Source organism: Equus przewalskii, chromosome X (genome assembly GCF_037783145.1).
Source record: "Equus przewalskii isolate Varuska chromosome X, EquPr2, whole genome shotgun sequence".
Classification (NCBI taxonomy): Eukaryota; Metazoa; Chordata; class Mammalia; order Perissodactyla; family Equidae; genus Equus; species Equus przewalskii.
In genome coordinates, this window is record NC_091863.1 from 36,021,545 (window position 1) to 36,044,058 (window position 22,514).

General features: G+C 38.6%; 1 protein-coding gene across 3 annotated transcripts in view; it reads right to left on the bottom strand.

The window, feature by feature from the left end:
• Positions 1–22,514, bottom strand: part of MAOB (monoamine oxidase B) — a 111,860-nt gene that overhangs the window by 61,914 nt on the left and 27,432 nt on the right. For 2 of the 3 annotated variants that reach the window (XM_008542175.2, XM_070606379.1), the window contains exons 2-3: positions 3,995–4,089; positions 2,882–3,019 (exon numbers count right to left, since the gene is read on the bottom strand). The exons of the other annotated variant lie outside the window; for it this stretch is intronic. In XM_008542175.2, the coding sequence (XP_008540397.1) occupies positions 2,882–3,019; positions 3,995–4,089 (233 nt within the window). The remainder of the gene's footprint in view (positions 1–2,881; positions 3,020–3,994; positions 4,090–22,514) is intronic. 3 annotated transcript variants of the gene reach the window in all.

A 22,514-nucleotide genomic window follows, 5' to 3' on the forward strand; every position in this document is an offset into this window, starting at 1 on the left:
CAGCATATCCAAGTTCCTGAGCCTAATGTTATTAAGGCTGCACACAAAACTCTGTCTTCCATTAGCGACCATGTAAGAAATTTAAAAAGCTGATTCTTTAAATAGGCTGATTTGAAGAGCAGGATCTGATAACACGGTAAGTAGCATACTGGATACTCTCAGATTCGGGTTCAGAAATACATGCAGGTCCGCTGAAGAAACAAGGCACAAATACACTATCTATTTGCATGAACCATAGTTTGCACTTGGGAACAGTAGTTACTAAAATGGATGATAGAGAGTAATGCCCAAATGCTCAAAGTACTGCCTACCATGGCAGAGAAGACAAACTTCTGAACTACATTCTCTCCATGTAATAAGAGATAGAACGTCAGAGTTCTTGTCAATAATTCCAGAAATGGATGTAGCCATCTGAGATGCTTTTTACAGTTTAAAAATAAGAAAAATCACACATGAGCAAAGCCATGGGGGTGGTGATGGTGGAGAACAAATATTTAATTTTGGGAGGACTTCTTAGCTATAAAGTCTTTATCATTATTTATTATCATGTAGTTCCTCACTGGACATGACCATGAGGAAGTCAAATTAGCACCTCTATCAAGGCTGAAAAATCCGCTGTTTCATTGCCTCATTAGTGTTTCAATAGTCTCAGTAGTGAGGATTAATTAGAGAGTATGTTAGCATATCAAGCATATACACATATGCATATGTATATGGTATTTTTAAGTGCACTGATATTTCTCATTTCCTCCAGCAGAGGTCAGAAAATAGCAATACAGGAATATGAAAATCTATGAACCAGAGAATATTTTAGAGTGATTTTCCGTAGATAGGATTATGGAGGGGTTTTTTAATTGTTTTCCTTTACCCACACGTTCTAATTATATTTTTACAACAAACATGCTTTATTTTTGTAATAACTAAAAAGCAACAGCATTTAATTTAAATTTGATGAAGAGTACTGTCAGCATATGTATTTACCCTATATCAAGTCAAAGATACTGATTAATTACTTGTATTTTCTTAGCTGCACATAGATTATTTGAAATAGTCTAAGAAAACAACACTTTTGGCCACCACTAAAAAATTTTTACGTGCAACATCGTTTCTGTAATTGATGACCGTAAGCAGTCTCTTTCAAACAAGGAAGTCAACGTCAGTCAGAAGATTACCAGAAAAACAAAGCCTCCTGGGCAAAGCTCCTGACTGCCAAGAAACTGCACATACAAAGACAGAAGAATTAATATAATCTCTAGTTATCTCCTATGTCTGGAGAAACTTAAAAGAGATCTCAGTGATCTGGGAAGTCAGTCTCTGAGAGTCTTACATGTTATGATAAGGAAGATAGAAGAGATCAGTCAATGTGACTTACATTTAAAAGCAAGGAACCCAGCAAAGGATGTTTACTAAGCGTTGCCGATTGATGTTCAACAAATCGCTACCACCAGGCTATATTTTCGTTTCTAATGGAGGTATTTCTTTTTCTGCTAGACACATATGGTGAAAAGGCTTATAAAACAAAATCTTAAGGTCAATCAAAAACATTTATGTACAAATTAAGAAATCTTTTACCCTCATTATACCAAATTAGTAGATGTTTATTTCTTGTTTTACTAAATGATTTATAATGCAAGGTCTGTTATTATCCTTCTTGATATTATCACTTACAAATAATATAAGGGTGTCAACATTGTTATGTAAATGAAAACTGACCGATGCTAGCTTCTTCTGTCTTCTAAGGGGATGATTTCTACCAGTGAGGTATATGTCTCTACACTGCTCACTTCCACCTGTGGAGCCACGTGAAGAAGAGAGAAGAAAGACTGAAATTCAAAACCTCTGCTAGTTCACCTGTGGGACTTCAGGATGGGGCCAAGAGTAGGTGACTCTCTGCTTGTCAGAGAATAGCAGTGACTTTTTGGACCAAGATGATGATGCTGAGAAAACAAGGATCAGGGAGATGGGAGAGGAAGACCTCTGAAGACCAGCAACATGGTGGGAGACTAGAATCCACAGAGAAACACGGCCAGTGAGAAATCCCCAGGGGCACACTGGTCTAAGGGCTTATTAAAATTAGAATGTCCAATATTAAATTCTAAGTTGTTTGTGTTTCTACAGTTAACTCCCCCCAGTCATTGCTCAAAACTTCAGTCAAGTCGGCTGCACACAAATGCTCGGGGTAGTCTGAGGAAAATCAAGCCAAAGACGTGAGTCTGAGCCCAGGTTGGCATTGAGGAAAGGGAAGAAAGGAGTCACAGGCCATGAGATGTGAATGAGCATAGGCGTCGTGGAAGCAGGAACCATAAGCCACAAATGATCATGGGAATGCGAGACCCAGTAAACTCACAGATATCTTGGGGACATCAATGGAGGTTCCTTACAGAAAAACAGAATTTGTGACTTGAGCTACTTTTATGTAAATCTCCAAAGAAGAGTAACTTTAGCTGATATATAGGACACAATGATAAGATTTCAAAGTACTACATTAGACATATTGCAAATACTTTTTATAATGTGAAGTCTAGGGCAGCATTTGTAAAACTGCACACAGGTTTTCGTATCACACGAAAAAGCCCCAGGTATTTAAATACAGGTGTTTAGTAAATCAATCACATATATTTTTTCTCTATTGGTTTTGCTAAACTTTTTACCAAATGGACAATACTACTTGTCAATAACTTTCCCAAATAAGTTTAGAATTCGTACCTAATTCCCCTTTGATAACAGTGAAAAAATTCTCAGAGTGGTTGAAATACAGTTATAAAATACATATGCATCATTCAAGGATGCAAAAGATTCTCTGGGAGAAGGATCTGGAATTCATATACGGAAATACCCATAGAGTAGCTTTGAAATCCTTCAAAGGCTGGCTCAGGCTTACCTTTACGTGGTGGATCAGACGCTCTACTTCATTCACTTTGTAGGTCTCTAATCCTAGCTCCTTGGCTAATCTTAAAATACGATTCTGGGTTGGCCCAACATAGGATCCTCCAAGGTCCACATATTTAACGTTTTGGTTCTGTTTTCCCATGGAAAAAATAAAAATAAATAGTTGTGAAAATGTTATTCCTAAGATAAAAAAAGATAGTTCTGAAATAAAGCAAATTGGCATTTCACAGGTGGTAGACACATGTGGAGAAGCATCCATGGAAAATAGGATTCTGTTCTCAACTCTACTTCATTCACTTGACTTATTAAATCACTCCTTCATTTAAAGCAAAACTGATTGAACTTTGAATAGGCAAGAGACTTCTGAACTCCATCATTCACAATATGCCACAACATGGTATTTAGTGCCTTGAGTTTATATGCTATGAATTGTTGGTGAATTTCTCATAGTAGTTCAGGCTAATTTTGAGGCACCTAGTGCTAATGAGGAAAAGTAAAAAAGGAATTGATCACTTCTTACGTGGTTTGCTAATCCAGATGTTTGAAAGATAACATTAGGGAATATTTGGTCATAATTCGAACATTTGAAATTGCTCTTATGCTCACTAGCAAGTTTTCTCTACGGTTTCGAATCAGCTTCACATCCAACGACAAAAGACCAACCTTTGAACAAGAAGTGAGTGGAAAAGCTCCCTATGTCTGAATGTGTGCAAGCATAACCAGGTACCTATCAGTCAGGGACACCAGAGGAAGCCCTCCTTTTCTATTTTTGTTTCCTTGTTTCTTTATTGTCTAGCCGCCCCCCCACCCCGACCAAAAAAAGAAAAGTTTCACAAGGGCAGGGATCTTTGTTTTATTCACCGATGTAATTCCAACCACCTATTTATTGGTGCAATAATTTACTGGGAAAGTGCCAAGCGTCATGAGATCAGAAGAGAAAACGGACAGAAAAGAGTTGAAAAGGAAACAAACTGAGAGAGAGGCTGTGGAGAATGTTTCAGAGTAATCGTCACTGTCTTAGAGTCAAATGAAATTCAAGACTTTGAGAAAGAAAAAAAAACCAGCTTCAGCCCCACGTTTCTCCACGCCATCTTTAATGGCTTACCCTAACGGTGTAAGTCCTGCCTCCCACACGGTCCCGGGCTTCCAGAACAATCACATTCAGACCTGAGTCATGCAGAAGTTTGGCTGCTGCCATACCTGGGAGAAAATACAATAAGAAATCATAATCAAACTCTTTACAGGGACTCCAGATAAGCTCCTCATGCTAACAGCCAATAAGAAAAGTCCATGTTGGCTCACATACATGCTACTGGTATGTTCAACTTACAAGTGGCTAGGGTTTCTCAATAGAGGCCCAGATTCCAAGTCTGGGAAACCAACTGCTATTTGTAGAAAGAACAAAAGAGACTTCATTTTTGGTAAATGTCTCAAATCTTAAAAAAATCTTTGGTCATCATATCAAAATGTCTATCTTTAAGGACTAAACTGCATGATTACACATCTGAGAACAGAGATGAAAACACAAGGCCACACTTAAGAGAAATGTATCAGCCCCAGCAGACACAGAACCAAGTGTAGCCACTGACTTCACGTTAAGGTAAATCTGAAAAACCAGTGAATTGTGGGGAGAGCGGGCCTTCAAAGCACATGAGAGGACCTAGGATTTACCGTTAAAATTGGGCTTTTAGAAGTTGATTCAAAACCAAGGACATAAAATTTGACCTCTTTATGAGTCATAATTCCCCATGTGATCCATTGCTGAAGAATTAAATGACTCCATTCATTCATTCATTTAATTATTAATGTAGTCAAAAATACTTAAGGAATGCCTACTACATTCTCACGACCATGAATTTAGCTTTAAAAAAAAACAATGGCTTTATTAAGGTAAATTCACATACAAAAACTGTGCCAAATCACTTCAATGAGTTTTGACAGTGTATAAATCTTAGTATAGAGTTCATATATGTAGTTATTGGTATAAGTACATCCTGGATGGAGTTTTTGACCTCAGACGTCTTAAAATCCTTCATCTTTAAAACCATTCTTACAGTTTAGTAAGAGTTTTCTCAGACAACAGAACCCTGAAGCTCTTACCACATGAACCAAGTTTGCTCGGTTTGAATTACCTTACTCATTTGCTTTATGAAACCAAACAAAATCAAGGAAATGCCAAGACACTGTGCCTTACAGATAAATAAAACAGCTTCTATCTTGTCTTTCAAAAATAATAGTTTTGGGAGTTTAAGATCCCACTAGTGTGAAACAAAAAGATTTCTACAAAAATAGCTAATATTCATATAGTGCTCACCACATTTGAGACACTATTCTAAGTGTTTTATTACATTAACTCAATGAGTTCTCACAGCAACCCAATGAGAAAAGGTACCATTGGTATTCCCATTTATGGCTGATGAAACTGAAGCACAAAGAGGTGTCCATGGTCACCTAAGGAGCCAGCAGGCAAAGCCAGGCAGTTTTGCTCCAGTGTTGATATTCATAACCCCTACGCTTACTGCTTTCCACAGGGCCTCAGAATCATTCTCTTCAAAGATCACAGTTTTTGTTTCAGGGAGAAATCACATTTCAAAAGATATTTTTCACTATATTTGGATCAACGTGTTTTTAAAACACACTTGTATTTTGTGGTTTGATAAGGATCCATGGAACATAAAATATTAGCCCATCATAAAACCATAATGAAAAGGCGAGGCTTCATTCACTATCAGTTAACATAAAAGAAAAAAACCCATGTTTCAAAGAGGCTGATTTCATTATTTAAGTTAATCCATCTTCCGATCGATCCCTGTCCTTGGGGGCAGGGCCAGAGCTTTCATTTGGTGCTGGGGTAAGAGTCCCAAAGTCCACAACCCCTTACTCAATGTGCACAAGCGTTGCACAACCCTGATTTACGAATACAGGGCTTGAATTTTTAACTCTAGTTTCCTAATTTTACCTCCAGAAGGAAAAAAGAAAAAACATTTCTATTGAGATTCAAAATTGCAGACAATTCAATGCCATTTCTCTTATCAAGCATCAGTTCAACAAATGAAATACGAAATAAGATGCAGCCATAGTAACAGCTGTTATCAGGGGATTCAGACAGACCTGCTGAGCATGCTGAGGCTTAAACAAAAGGCTTCAGAACAAATACAACATCACTCATATACACTACATTTTATATTCCACAAAAGGTACTGTCTTTTAGCAAGTGCAGTTACCCAATAGTATCTGATGCTAAACATAAACAGTTATTAAAACAAGCTGGGGTCTTATCAAACCATTAAATAGAGTTCTCTATGCTCATGTGCTTTAAAAAGTCATAAATGAAAAATTACAAAAATATCTTTAAATAGAGCAATATGAGAGTATATTGTTGGAAATACCTCACAATTTGTCTCACTAATGTTCACAGGGCCTTTTCAAAATGCTCGTTGGACGTCAACTGACAAAAGCTGATTTGAAAAATAACTAGCCCAAATATCGGTGGCTGAGGAAAGTCACTGGAATTTAGGAGGGAATGTTAGGGTACCTAAGAAACTGAGGAGTTGGAGTCTGGTCAGGAGGTGATCAAGCAGGTTAATCTCTCTAGGGCTTCCTCAGTGATAACTGATGAAAGGACTAATGGTTGGACCGATTAAAGAATAAGGAAACAACTATACGGAGCTGCCCCAGCTTACAACAGGCTTGTTTCCCAAGAGGTCATTTCTACATCAGTTGTTTGGAACTTTTAACACATTTTGCCATAGAACAAAAAGATGAGAGATGGTGCATTTTCTGGGAAGTGTGGGAATTTTAAAATGCAATACTATTGTGGGAAAAAAGCCCCAAATCATAAAGTAGCAGAAATATATTTGTTCTAAAACACTAGACAATGTCATTGGCACTGTTTAAATACTTACGCAATTACTTCCTGACACAATGCAGTAAGTTAAAAAAAAACAAAGAAAATATCCACAACAATAACAGCCACCATCATAAAGCATTGAGCTTGCTTTGCTCTGTTAAAGGGCTTTACATACAAAGTTCATCTGATCTTCACCACACTGCTGAGAGATATTATTATCCTCATTTTACAAAGAAAAAATGGAGGCTTAGAAACATTCACTGACTGGTAGATTACATAATTAGTAAATGGCAGGGTCAGAGTTCAGCCCCAAATCTGAACTCTTAGTCACCACCCTTGGACCAAAAAGGAAAACTTAAAAACACAGTAACTCTATACACTGATTGATGCAGTGTCTTCAAACATTCTGTTCTCCATCTAAATATAAGAATCTTAAAATACCAAGTTTTTCTCTAAAATGAATACTGAACTTTTGCAACCAATTTAGGAGCAGGCTTATAATCACTTTGTACTTTTAAAAAGCTAATTAAACTTGAGTTTAACAAGCAATATCAACTAATATTTCATGAACGAATTATCATTTGGCACTTTCAGAAGCAGCCCCTATGCGCCCCTGACAGGCCCCTGATAAGATCATCTCATTTGTTGTCTCCAAATGGTGCAGGGTCCATAATATTTTGGCTCAGGGAGTCTCTCTTGGATGAATAATCAAAGTATGTCACACCCGAACAATGGTAGATTAATGCCTAATGCTATGAGATTATAAAAATATTACATCTCTCTTCCCAGGAAGATTACTTGGAAAAGTTTTCATCAAAGTGATGAGTATTTCGATGATTCGCATACCTCAGTTTGGATTAGACACCCAAATTATTTTAAATGCAGGCATGCAGCACTTAACAACAGGAAGAGGTTCTGAGAAATGTGTCATTAGGCAATTCTGTCATTGTGCAAAGATCATAGAGTGTACTTATGCAAACCTAGATGGTACAGCCTACTGCACACCTGGGCTACATGGTACTAATCTTATGGGACCACTGTTATATATGCAGTCCATCATTGACCAAAACGCCATTATGCAGTGCATGACTGTACCTAGAAATTAGTGACGTGCAGCATTATTCACATTCTGTGCTTCCAGTTTCATGCCGTGAAAAATGGCCTGAGAGCTAGACGCTGTAGGAGACTGGAAAGTACACAGTGTAGGTAATAAAGGGGCTTCTTCAAGGTCTCTAGGGAGCAGTGGAGGAGTTAGGATTTGGAGGGAGGAGAAAAATCAAAATCACCATCTGCCTCATCCTTTGCTTTGTCAATCTGTCGCATGTTCTTCATATCAAAATCTGATATTTAACAAAACTTTTTCAGTTTGAAAATGCAAAGTTAATTGCTTTGAAAACATTATATAATATCAGTATTTCAATAATACATAAGGACTTTTTCTCAGTTTAAAGTTACCAAAAAAAAGTATCGTGTTAACCAAAATTGACCAAAAAAAACTCACTGTACCTCAAAGTATCTCTAACCTTATAACCCTGGCAAATGATACAAGCACTCCCCTAGGAAGAATAAAAGCCAAAAATATCCAAACAGCCCTCATCACCTCTGTCAATTCTGACAAAGCAATGGTTTTATGAGAAAATTCTAGAAACAACCAAGTGACCTTCCCATCAAAGAACTAGAATTCTTTGATGTCTCTAAAGAAAATGCCTTTCAGTCATTTAACACAAATACACACCAAAAAAGGTCTGAAGTAAGAAGAAATACATCTCCAATGTGAAATTAAATTCATTAAAGGAAAATGGTATTTGTAGGTAGAATTCAGATGTTAGTTGTTGAACTTTTCAACACAGAGTAAAGAGGCAGGTAAAGATATCACTAAAAACAGCTAACATTTTGAGCACTAACTGCACGCCAGCTTCTATTCTGAATATTTTACATATAGGAATTCGTTTATCCTCCCAACAACTCTATGAAGTGGGCAGATGCAGAAAGTGAAGCACAGAGGGGCCTAGTAATGTGCTCAAGGTGGCAAAGTTAGTAAGTGGCAGAGCCAGTATTTGAATCCAGGCAATCTGACTCCAGATGACAAGCACATCCAGCAGCCTTCCTCACACTCAACGGTGAAACACTGAAAGCCTTCCATTGAACATCATGGATGATATAAGCGTCAAGGCCGCTGCTAGCACATTCCATGCACTTGTGTAAATTACAAGAAAGCACACACTCCTGGAAGGTAAATCTCAAAAAGGCATCCTTCCTTCAGGCAAATGTAGCCCACATGGTTGCAAATGGCTTGACTGGCAGAGTGTGGTCTGGGTTGCGTCCCTTCTTTCACTGCAACAGCCTTGTGCAGGGCATTGCCTGAACAGCTTATGCTGTGGCCTTGAAACTCAGAAAACTTATTTCCTGAGTGATAAGAATTTAATTACCTATCGTCTCTGCAATGCTAGTACACAGTTGGCACTTACAAGTTTGTTGAATGGATTCATTTAATACCCATCAACCAAGATGACATTTAATTACTTAGTCAATAAATAAGTAAATGACAGCAATAGTGTTTATATAAATATAGCATATTTAATATAGTATAAAAAACTAAAATATTTACACACACTGAAACTGATTTCCTCTGGTCACGCTGGAAATGGTAAAGGATATTCTTGACTTTTTCAAAGGGAAGGAGCTGGAAAGAAAAACAGCCAACCAACAATAATAACCACCTTACATTTGTACCACACTGCAGTTTCCAATATTCACACATATTCAGTCCTTAACAATAACCCTGTGAGGCTGGCATTGTTATTCCTATTTTTCATATTAGGAAATGGAGGCTCAGAGAGATTCAGAAGCTTGCTCTGAATACAGCTAGCAATGGCACAACTAGGGCTAAAACCCAGTTCTGTTTCAGTGTCCTATGTGTTTTTCATGAGTCACATTACTTCCTATAATATACAAAGGCCTACGCTGTTAAAAAAAAATTCTCAAAGCATGCTGAGTTTTAAAACTAGAATATTTCTCTTTTTTTCTTTTGCCAAGGAAGATTTGCCCTGAGCTAACATCTGTTGCTAATATTCCTCTTTTTTGCTGAGGAAAATTCACCCTGAGCTAACATCTGTGCCAGTCTTCCTCTATTTTGTATGTGAGCCACCACCACAGCATGGCCACCAACAAATGGTGTATGTCCACACCGAGGAACTGAACCTGGGCCACCAAAGTGGAGCATACTGAACTTAACCACTAGGCAACCAGGGCTGGCCCTATAATATTTCTTTATTAACTTTCTTGGAAAGAATATATTGATATAAACCACCTGGATCCTGTTGGTGCTCAAAGTCCTGAGACCATATCATTACAGGAAGATCTAGAAGCATTTAAAGCAATGTAGTACCCTGTAGGAGAGCTCCACTGAACTACTCATTAAGAGGTGCTTTGGCCAAACGGTTCCCTTTCCATATGTAGTATAGACTGACTCTTTCCTGAGAATGCACCAATCACAACTTTTTGGAAAATTGAAACAACACACAACATAAACCAAACATACCAACATGTACCATCATTTTGATCATTGAGAAGCAAAGTCTAAAATTATGTTATTCACATCTTGCTCCTAAATATGAAAAGGACAGACTCCAAGCCTTCTTGGAAGGCGTTTCTTTGTTTTCTCTAAGACAGTCAAAATATACAACACAAAAACAAATGGCAATAGCTTCTAAAATAAAGGAGACCTTTACCAAACCCTCAGGCCATGGGATGATTTATGCTCTTGAAAAGGATAAAAAAAATCAAGCTTTCATGAGTTGCCATGGAAACCTTTCTCCAGATGCAGCCGCTGTGAGACACTAGAATGAGATTGCCTTCCAAGGCCTTTCAGAATATGTCTGAATCATAAAAATTGTTTCTTCATCATGCTTTCTATGTAAATTATTGCATTTTCCTAAAATGTCAGCAATCATAATGAGTCTTATTTCATATCCAAGCTTTTGTCTTTACCCTTTGTTGTTTGCAAAGAGTGGAATATCTCTTGTGCATTGTAATCGTGGTAGACAAAATTGATTTTCACTTTACCTCAGCATGGTCTCCCATGAAAAAAGGATGCAAGCCCAGAAATTAAAGCTTTGTCCTTCTCAAGTTTGTGTGTTATAGTCTTCACTTTAAAAACTGTTAGATAAAACTAAACTTTTAATTCCCCTGCCTTGAGTCCTTTTAGGAACTTTACGGAATATGTATAAATAAACAAACACATACTTTTTTAAGAATACTGTTTTTTAAGTAAAGAAGATAATCATACGATACCATGAGAGTTTCCTTGACTGTGATTTGAGGACGAAATATTTTATTGCTGTGATCATAGCCCTCCTATGGATTATCAACATGATTTCAGAATCAAGGACATCTTTAAAGTAGAATATAAAATTGGAGAGATACCATTCCCCTTTGGCTTACCCACTCCTTAGATCCTAGTCTCTGAAAGAGCTGGGTGTTACAACGGCCTGAAGAGGGTCAGAGGCCTGCTGTAGAATACCTTGAATACTTCTCCATTTAAACATCTCCTTTCACCAAAAATGAGATGATAAATTAGGAATTCTAGAAGGAGAGGACAAAATGTGGGCATTGTAAAGGAAAAGAAATCTGAGTGAGATGCAACAAATAACTGGAAGAAATAAAGTTACAAAGTAGTCATTTGGCAATGCCAAAGCCTGGGCCTCCCTCCATCTCCTAGGAGTCTAGTGCAGAGCCTGGCCCAGGAGCTTTACTTTGTCTGCCCCTGAAAGACCTTTGTGAGCCAAAGACCAAGGCAGTCAGTGCTGAGCAAGCACAAGAGTGGAAGGAAAACATCACGTGGTTCAAGGACAAGGCAGAACATTGCCATTCTGTAGAAAAAGCTCTATACCTAATAGGCTACTTCCTGGGTGTATGATCTTGGGCAAGAGTCCTCGCCTTTCGGAGCCTCACTTTCCTATCTGTAAAATGGGGTGATTAAAGTAGGCCCCTGCCATTCTGTGATTAATCTAAATGAGACAGGACAATGATTTCAAATAAGCTGAGATTTCATTACACAGGTGGTGTCTTCATAACCCAAAGCATCTACCCCAAAGTCTGTCCGATGGAGCATGAAATTTGGGTGACATCAACAGGTGATAATAAAAACAAGATTTTTGTGCTAATGTAGGACAAGAAAATGCTGATTTAAACAAAGCTGGTTAAGGATAGCTGTGCTGAGGTAATCAGGGTCAAAAGCTCCTGATTTCTCTAACTTACTTTGAAATGCATTAAAAAATAAAAGAGATTTAGAGATGGAGAGAGGGATAGATACATGGAATAAAGCAAATATAGCAAAAATGTTAATTGTAGAATCTAGTTGGTAGGTATATGAGTCTTGACTGTACAATTCTTTGAAAATTTTCGTAATAAGTTAATTCTGGGAAAAAAGCTAAACTGGGCGATCAAAAGGTACAAATTTCCAGTTATAAAATAAATAAGTCACAGAGATGTAATGTACAGCATGGTGACTATAGTTAATAACACTATATTGCATATTTGAAAGTTGCTAAAAGAATAGATCTTAAAAGTTCTCATCACAAGAAAAAAATTTTTTGTAACTATGTGTGGTGATGGATATTAACTAGACTTGTGGTGATCATTTCACAATACATACAAATATTGAATCATTATGTTGTACACCTGAAACTAATACAATGTTAATGTCAATTACATCTGAATTTTTTAAAAAATGGCTACAAAATCAAAATTATGAAGATGATCCCTTGAAATCTGAAATATGTGGATTTTCTTAGATTATATATATTTTTAATTGCAAAATATTTAAGGTTTGCCTAACTTAAAAATGAGGGAAACATTGTTCAAGTACAAATGTTCAAACACTTGCTGACCTTTTCTGCATCAGCCATGGTTATTAGTAATAATAGTAATAGTTGTTAGTAATATGCTACCAAGCTGCCGTAAAAGAAAATAAATATAAACACACACACACACAAAAGGTTAAACCAGCTTCTATTCAGCTGGACTTGTCAGGCCTTTTAATTAACATATTGCATACCTCCATCAGGAGACACTAGATATACTATTTACATAATTTCTTAGTCTCTATAATTTATTGGGGGACAGGAGATGGAAGTGATTTTCTTGAGGGCAGAAATGTCTTCTTACATATTTTGGGAAGCACTACCTAAAGCAAACAGTCTATTTGGTCAGTGTGGCTACAACTGGTGGTGGGTTTGTTACAGGACTCATCTCTCAAAAAAAATCCTCCTCTCTTCCCCCCAACAAATCAAACATTCTCAACCACACCATTGCTGCACTTTCTCAAGCAGTTGATGTCCAAGCAGGACTTGCTTCTAAGAAGAGAACAAAGCCTAACAGGAGAGGCACGAAAGGGTTGGGAAGAGGGTGACTATAATGTATTTGGAAAGAGAGCTTCCTGGGGAGGCTGGAAGTACTTGGTTCAGCCGAGTTATAGAAAAGTGGAAAATGGGAAAATGAGAAGGAAAAAGACAGCATCCTACCAAGAAAGGAACTAAAAGATTCCCTCTTTCTTCATCTTTGACATGCAGTGCAGCAAGATTGCCCAGGAGAAAGCAGACCAGAGATAGAAGAGAAGTTCCGGGATCTGGAAGGCCTGGGGGCAATGCCACAGCTGGAGTCTCAGGGAAAGGGGAAAGTGGGCTGCCTCTCGATGGGCTGCTGTAAATTAGCCAGAAGACAATCAAATGAGTACTTCTGGGTAGCACAGTGTTATGGGTTGAATTGTGCCCTCCCCAAAATACCCAGAACCTCAGAATGTGACCTTATTTGGAGATAAGGTCGTTACAAAGGCAATCAAGTTAAAATGAGATCACTAGGGTGGGCCTTAATCCAGCGTGACTGGTGTCCTTATAAAAAAAGGAAATTTGGAGACACTCACATAGGGAGAACACCATGTAAAGATGAAGGTGGAGATAGAGGTGACATTTGGCCAAGGAACGCCAAAGACAGCAACAAACTACCAGAAGCTAGGAGAGAGGCATGGAACAGATTCTCCCTCACAGCCCTCAGAAGGAACTTACCCTGCTAACACCTCGATCTTGGAGTCCTGGCTTCCAGGCAATACATTTCTGCTATTTTAAGCCACTCAAGTTTGTGATACTTTGTTACAGTGGCCCCAGTAAACTAATACACCCAGGAAATTTTATTTTCCATATTAAGATAACTTGACTGTTAATTGAACTTACTTTGGGATAACATGGTGATGGAAGTCCTAGTTGGCCAGGCTAGGCAGGCATTTCTTATGGTCTCAGGAGTGCTGGGGCGTTGGTGGGGGGAGGAGGGTGAGAGGGCAGAGAGGGAGGGAAGTTCGCCAGTGGTACTATTTCAGGACCTTGGGAATGGGGCACCAGCCCAAATAGGCATTACATGAGCAGTTGGGTAAGACTCATGGTGACAAAGCTTAAGGATTTGAGTTCCGGCCTTGGAGTTGTACACAGCATAACAAAGAGAAGACCTGTCAGCATTCAACACAGAGCAGTAAATAATAATGAGGGTGTGTGAATGATCTTGAACTTGGGCGAGGAATAAAACCTTTTGAGATGTACATTAAGAAATTAGTTATTGCCAAGATTATGCAATTTCTATGCTTCATATAAATTCCATAGTATTTTTAGAATGTCTCATGTTAAATCTCATTAAATTCTACTTGAAAATTAAATGATTATCAATGCCATTTATGAAACTAACTCACAGAGAAAAACCCTGGCTTCAGAGTCTCATTGCTTTTCTCAATGCCAAAGAAATATTGCAACACACCCCGATATGAGAGGTTTCATCCTGCCCGCTCAAACACTCCAGGTCATGGGCACCTAGACCAGGTGGGATGGAAACATGGTGGCAAGTCAAGAGCATGAACTTGACTGAGAATTGGCTATTCAGAAATGTGTGTGTGGGAAAATCTGTCCTATAAGGTTTTAACGACTTTCAAACAAAAGTTGAAAGAGATGGAAGAACCAGTTCTAACATTAAAATATTGGCCCCAGTAATCACAGGCCAAGCAGATTCTGTTTGTTTGGTTGAAAGACGCATGTTAAGACTATAAGTCCCACCTGAAGAGTGTGTAGACCTAGACCCATGTAGGCATGCACAGATGTGTGCTCAGTGTTGAGCACACTAGTGTGTGAGTGAAGCTGTGCACAACACACATGACCAGGAGCATTACCCGGGGGTGGGAGTGAGATAGAGGCAGCAATGGACAAGCTGCCACTGCTTCCACAACTGTCACTGGGAACTGGGTGCCACCCTTCTGCTACAATAGGGAGACAACATGAAGCTACTATGATAAGTAACTAGGTGGAGAAAGAAAACAAGGATTCTTGTGAAATCATAACACCAACAATTAGAATCCTCATGCAGGATTATTTTTGTTTTTTAATGGACTCAACTAGACCAGGCCTTGTATCCAGAATTCTAAACAGGTAAACAAAGGGCAACAAAGAAAAGGAAGATGTATGGCTCTCCTGGCAAACACCACCAAGGTCAGTGTCCTGTGAGGAGTGGGAGCTGGGGAGTGCTGGCAGGAGGGGCTAAGGGTGAAGGTGTGTTTTCTTAGAAGGTGCTTTCATACATTAGCCTTGGAGCTGACCCTCCTGCTTTACCCTCCTCATGCCTAAGGTCAGCCTATCTGGCAGCAGCCTAGATCTGAGGAGACAAAATGTATTTTGCATCACAAGGGAGAGTGAATAATTCCACCCAGGGTTCAGGAATTTGCCCTCAAAAAAGAAAAAAAAAACTCTACAGAATACTTTAAGAAGTGTTCAATTATTTTAATTTTGATAAAAAACAATGTTGAAATCCTAGTGTTTTAAAAATTCAATTACAGCAGCTTTTACATCATGCTCATATCTACTTTTGCTTCATTTTCTCTTATTCTGTTTTAGTGAAATTTTAATTATGTGTTTTTTTCTTTTAAAATAAAAACCAATGGATCCAGGGCCTTTTCCCACCACCAGCATCCCACCATCAACAACACTTCCTAGAAAGTTCCATCTAGCACCCTGAAACAGACTTTCCATTCTGTGACCATTCCAACATAAAATCAGAACTCAGGGCAACGCCGACGGCACAGAAGCACTTCCTCAAAAGTGCGGTATGTCTCACTCTGGCTTCTGTCTTCCTGAGAAAGAAAAAGCACCTGCTAATCTGGTTGCAAAGAATTTTCTTCCACATTTCTAGCTGTTCTGCTAAACTACTTCCACCTCAAACCTCCTGAGTGCTAGCCCCTGGAAGTTACATTGCCTGGGCTTGTCTCTCAGTTATGGATATTGAGGTTCTGGCAAGATCTTGCCTTCACTTTTCATTCCAAGCCAGGGATTAAAAATCCAAAAGCACTGGGGAGTAGGGCAGAGTAGGTAAAGTGTGAAGCACGCAGATGTAAAACAACAGCCAGGGGCAAGGGCTGTGGAGAACTGAAGAATGAGTGCCTTGAACAAAAGCACTTAAATCAAGTTTCGAAACACTGGAGAGTCATCCCCAAATTGTGAGACTTGACCTGTGGGCTACCAGTTTAGAACCTCTACTCTAAGCTACTCTCTGGGCCTCATCTTATTAAGAGGGATGTGGCTTCAGCAGAGGGCATCATTTTCCTGGGGCCTCACTGATTCGTCAGTTTCCTGCATGGCTTCAAAGATGGCGGCTTTCCCTGTTCTAAAGTGGGGCTCTTCCTCAAACCACTAATGAAATCCCTAGTTTTCAGCATATTTACAACGTAGGGATAATTGCCAAAGCTGAAACCAATAAATGCTGAATTCGTTTTCCCAGATTTTTTTTCTGGCTTATAGTTTGGGCCCAGCCATTTTCCCAGGAGTTTAAGTCTAAAACCTGGGCTTTGTCTTGGAGTCTTCCTGGTCCCTCGTCCCATCTGATCCTTAAAGCCTTACAAGATTCAGCATGACCTGACCCCTGCCAACTTCTCTAGCTTCTTATCCTTATGCACCCCACCCTGCACCCTACACTCCAGCAATATTGAAACCTCTCCTTCCGTGGGTCTTTCCATAACCCCACGTTATTTAGTGCCTTCAGATCTGCCAAGAAGATTTTACCTAATACCACCTTGTCCCCCAAAATACGGCTCAGGCTCTAGACAACTTGCCCTCTCCAACCCCCAGGGTGTGTTAGGAGCCCCCAAGTCAAGGTTTCTATAGCAATGAACACTTTGCTCCTTATTAGACCTCCTACAATAAAAATGAGGAGACCACGGTGGGCCAGGAGAAGGTAGGCTGAGGCAGAGTTTGCGTCTAACTTCACAAGAATCTTTTGGGAGCTCCACAATTTTAAACTTTTCACTCAAATTATTTTTGGAGAGAGGCTTTTCCTGTTATTTCATACCAACAGATTGGAGATAGGTTGAAACCTCTCCATGTCTGGCCAAAACCCAGCTTGTGGTTTGATAAAAGACTTAACAGAAAGCCAAAACAAGCTGGCAATGTTTGCCAAGACGAGGCCTCAAATGGAACTCAGATGAAATTACTTATATGTTTATTAGGTTCAATTCTTTTTAGGGAAAATTATACTTTCAAAAAAAAAAAAGAGATCGCTCTAAATCTCAGTGAGAGGCCCTGGGCTCAGTTGTCAGGGTTAGTATCAGATGAGGAACTGCCACAAATAAGTTAACACTAGTGCAAAGATTTACAGAAAAACAAAATACATATTGCTGTCTGGGCAAAGTATTTCAGGGGTATCTGTAGCTGGGATCAAGCTTCCCCATTCACTTTGGGACATCTGCTCAGTCACTCCAAATCAAAAACAAATTCAGGCACTTTTAGCCAGAATATCTAGATTTCATGCTGAGTCCCTAACCCTTGCCAATCCAATTGTCTTAATTAATTCCTTATGTTAAATTGACTTTGTATTACTTCAAAAAGGAAATTTTAATGTTTCTGAAAAATTAGACATCTCTGAGTCTGCCATTGCTTAGGTGATCAAATTTATGCCCTTCTTTAAACCTCAATCTCCTGATCAATAAAAGAGTGAAAATATTTATTCCCTACCTCATCTAGTAGATATGAAAAGAAATTGAGGCAAAATATATAAGGTACTCAGCACATTGCCTGTTGCATGGTAAATACCCAAGAAATATCAGTTCAATGAAGGAATGAGTCCAACATCTTAGGGAGCATTTGGCTTTGAAATTGGAAGAAACAGGTTCCAATACTACTTTGTCTCAGGCACTGCGGAATCTTGGGCAAGTAACTTCTGAACTCCTCCTAAATCCAGTAAAACAGGGATGATACCTTGCAAGCAGAGGTGATGTAAAGATTCTGTGCACAAAATTACTTGCACATATTGGCCTGTTGTTGCTATCTGGTGATAGGCAGGCTGGGCATGGGAATTAATCATGCTTCCAATTCTCCTTCACCTCCTTACTGACAACCTAAGGCTTTTTACAGCATCTCTCATCATCCTTTGATTCAGTATAGATGATTTATCTATAGACAACATCTTAAAATATTGGTTTTAATATTTATTCAAACTGTGCATCACAAAAAAACCACTAGGTCTTAAACTACCTTCTTTTTAACCTATAATAAAACAAATGGATAAATTGTATCATGGATTGGATGAATGCCCACCGACCATAGCAGAGAAGAGGAAAAGCATTTTTTTTTCTGTTGACAACATTTTTATCATGGACTTGGAGCAATCTAAGCAGTATGTTTTGATTAATCATCATCAGAAAGAACACTTTAATATCTCTTTTCTAAAATTAAGACCATTACATTTGACACATACCTTCATGCAATTAAATGAATAATATTTTTAATAATAATATTTTTAATTATTAGTGTGTAATTTCCCACTGTCAAAAATAGCTATTTCAGGGCGAGCCCCAGTGGCCTAGTGGGGAAGTTTGGTGCACTCCACTTCAGCGGCCCAGGTTTTGTTCCTGGGCATGGACCTACACCACTTGTCTGTCAGTGGCCATGCTGTTGCAGTGGCTCACATACCAAAAAAGAGGAAGATTGGCAACAGATGTTAGCTCAGGGCAAATCTTCCTCAGCAAAAAAAAAAAAAAAAAAAAGGCTATTTCATACCTTTTCTTCTTAAACTTCCTACATGACTCCCTCCAATCAATACACCACCCTCCACCCCTCATCAGCTGATGACTCTGCTTCATTTTTTATTGAGAAAATGAAAAAAACTCATTCATTTTTTCCATAATAAATCTGCCTATGTACCTTCATTTGTGCCTGTATGTGTGCTTTACCCTCTATGATTTAAATGAAGTGGCTTCTTTAGTGAAGCCAACCTCCCACTCTTTTGATCTTATTTCCCCAGGGCTTTGATCCTTCAATCATATACTTTCTCTGTTGCATCATCAATTTCTCCCTTTCTCCTGGATCACTGTCATCAGCACACAAACCTTCTCTGGTATCTCGCATCGTCAAAAAAGCTAACTGTGGTCCAACATCGCCTTTTAGCTACAACCCTGTCCCTCTGCATCCCTTCACAGCACTTCTTCAAAGAGTTATCTACATGTATTGTCCCTGTTTCCCTCCCTCACTCCAGTCAGGCTTTCATCCCTACCATTCCACCAAGACTGCTCCTGTCAAGGACACCAGTGATCCTCATATTGCCAAATTCAACGGTCAAGTCTTTATCCTTAAGTTACTTGTACTCTTAGTGGCTTTTGGTCTTGTCCTCCTTCTTGACCCACTGCCTCCACTTTGTTTCTGGGCCACACACTTCCTTGGCTTTCTTTCTCTCTTAACTCATTGCTCTTTCTCAGATTCCTTTGCTGTATCCTTCACCTCTTCCCAACCTCTAAAGGTCAGAGAGCCCCGGGATTTAGTTCTTAGACCTCTTTTTTTAAAAATCATTCTGAGGTGATCTCACCCAATCCCATAGCCTTGAAGCTTCAAGCTTGATATATAAATTGCCTACTTAATTATGCCTTCAGCTAATAATCATCTCAAACTTAACACATCCCAAACAGAGCTCTTGTGTTCCCTCCCCCAAGCCAGCTCTTCTTCAGTCTTTTCCATCTCAGTAATGGTACCACAATTCACTCAGTTGTTCAGGGCAAAATCCACGAATCATCCTTGATTCTTTTCTTCCCTGACCACTCCACCCTCCAATCAATACATCAGTAAGTCAACTCTACCTGTATACAACCATTTTTTCACACCCCTAGTGCTACCACCTTGGTCTAAGATAGTATCATCTTTCCTTTGGACTGTTGCAATAGCCTTGAAGCTGCTTCCACTCTTGCTTCTCTAAGTTTTCGATTTACACAGCATAGAATATCTTTTAAAACAAAATCAAATTCATGACACTTCCCTGTTTCAAATCTTCCTATGGCTTACATTGCAAAGAGGCAATCCTACCCCATTACTTAACTTATAGGGCCCCACATGACTTCACTCTTGCCTACATATCTTGCCTTACTACCCCTTGCTCATTCCACTCCAGCCATATCGATTTTATTTCTGTCCCTTGAACATGTCAAAGTTGTTCCCACCATAGAGGCTTTGCACCAGCTCTTCCCAACTCCTGTAATACTCTTCCCCCTAATATTTACATGTTCAACATCTCAGATCTCAGCTTATACCTAATTTCTAAGGAAGAGCATTTCTTGGCTCTGTTCCATCACCTAATCTATTTTATTTTTCATGGATTACTTACCACTGGCAGTACTTTGCATGTACATATATAGGTAGGTAGGTATTTATTTGGTTGATTCATTGGTTATTTATTGTGTGACCCTCCTCACTAGATTATAAGCTCTACAAGGGCAAGGATCTTACTTGTTTTGTTTCCTGATTTATCCCCAATACCTGGGAGAATATCTGGCATGTAGACATCCTCAATAAATATTTGTTCCTGGCATGAAAGAACTCAGACAAGTCAATTAGTTCAGCTGCAAAAGATGAAGAGGGGCTCATTTTGCAAAGAACTTACTCTGGTGGATTCATCAGAATGCATTTCTACTCAAAATCTGATGTATCACAAAATTTATTTTAATGTCAACATGACCATTTGACCACCAGTGCCCTTTAAAATTTTCAACTCCAAATTTTCTCTTTCAAATATCTTTTTAATTACAAATTTAATACAAAATTTTTACAAGGGAAAATAATTGCCAATACAGAAATGGAGTCTTCCACCTGGACAAGGATTCAAACAGGTCTCCAAATATTGACAGTACAATGTCAGCTTCACAACCTGTCTGCATCACATCTAAAGTCTATAGAGTTCCCTTTAATCAATAACACCATCAGGGCACTGGTCAGAAAATTTAACTGCTTCCTCTGCCAAAGGTCACTTGAGCATCTGATATATTAAAGAGGTATTTTAACAGTTTTCTTAATTATTAATTCCTCTGGAGCATTTAAATTCTGCACCATTAGATTGTGGAACAGAAAGATACCTGGTCTATGTTGTACCAGTTACTTACAGAAATTTCTTATATATTAACTATGTTTTAATATTATGCTCTAACTGAAAATTGCATGTGTGCATGCATGTGCATGTGTGTGTATTTTTAAGTACTGAAACAAACTCTTTGTACTCCCAAGCTTTGGGCACAGTCCAACACTGTAACAACAAGTTGAAAGGTGAAACCACCTCTAATGGAAGAAGCCAATTCCATCTTGTTAAAAGGAGGTTCAACCCAGACCTGGGGATGCTGCAATCCTTGACAAATTCCTCCTAGACAAAGGAGCAAATGGAACTGAAAATGCCAATGTCACAATTTACAGCTACGCTTGCAAAAACACATTCAAAAGCCTTTTGTAGCAAAATTCTAAATCCAGAAAATTATGCTGTGATGTTATGTTCTTCTGTGCCCCTCTGTCCTTCTGGATTTCTGTTTGATTCCACGAATCTTTATTCCTGAGACTTCTTTATTCTATGGGTATCTTTGCAGAGGTCTTTGTGTACTTTCTTAGCTCTGTGTCTTACTATGCCCATCTGCAGCCCATACTTTCACAATTCCTTTTGTCTCTCTTAACTGACTCAAATACAAAGCCAATAATTATTCATTTATTTTCCCATTTGTTGACTTGGCTGAAAATATATGGAGATTTGGGAATCGTCGTAGTAGAGGTAAGTGTTGAAACCACTGAGTTCCCCTGGAGGTTTGTAAAAGTAGTATAATCATAATAGGAACTTTATATAGACTAATATCACAAAGAAAACATGTTCAAGGAAGTCTACTTATAGGATCAGGCCATTTTAATTGCAGTATCAGAATCATCCTGTGGCTACTGGCCATACACCTGGGTGTGAAACCTGTACACTGAAAGTGGTTGAGAGGCTCACAGAAGATTACATGCATTGGAAAGGCATAATGGTTCTCGAAGACAGAGCATTTAAACATCTTGGCTAAAATGTCTCAAGTATTAGTTACCTATCAGTTCAGAAACATAAATAAAAACACTGATTTATTCAAATAGAAGAATGGCTCCCATCCCATATTCTAACCACAAGTCAAGAAAAAAATGAAATAAAAAGAGCCCTCCCAGAAAATATAATTGAACAATAGACACGACAGAAATGTTCAATTTTGCCAGTAATTAAAAATGAAAAACAACCATTCTCACTCTCAATTTGAGAAAGATCAGAAAAAAAGGATGATATTAAATGTTGCCAACAATGTGATGAAACAAAGCCAGCTGGAATAGTAACTGGTAAAACGTGAGAAAAGCAATTTGGCAGCATCTGTCAAAAACTTTAAACTGTCCATATCTTTAAATCGAAAATTATTACTTTATGATTCAATTCTAAGAAA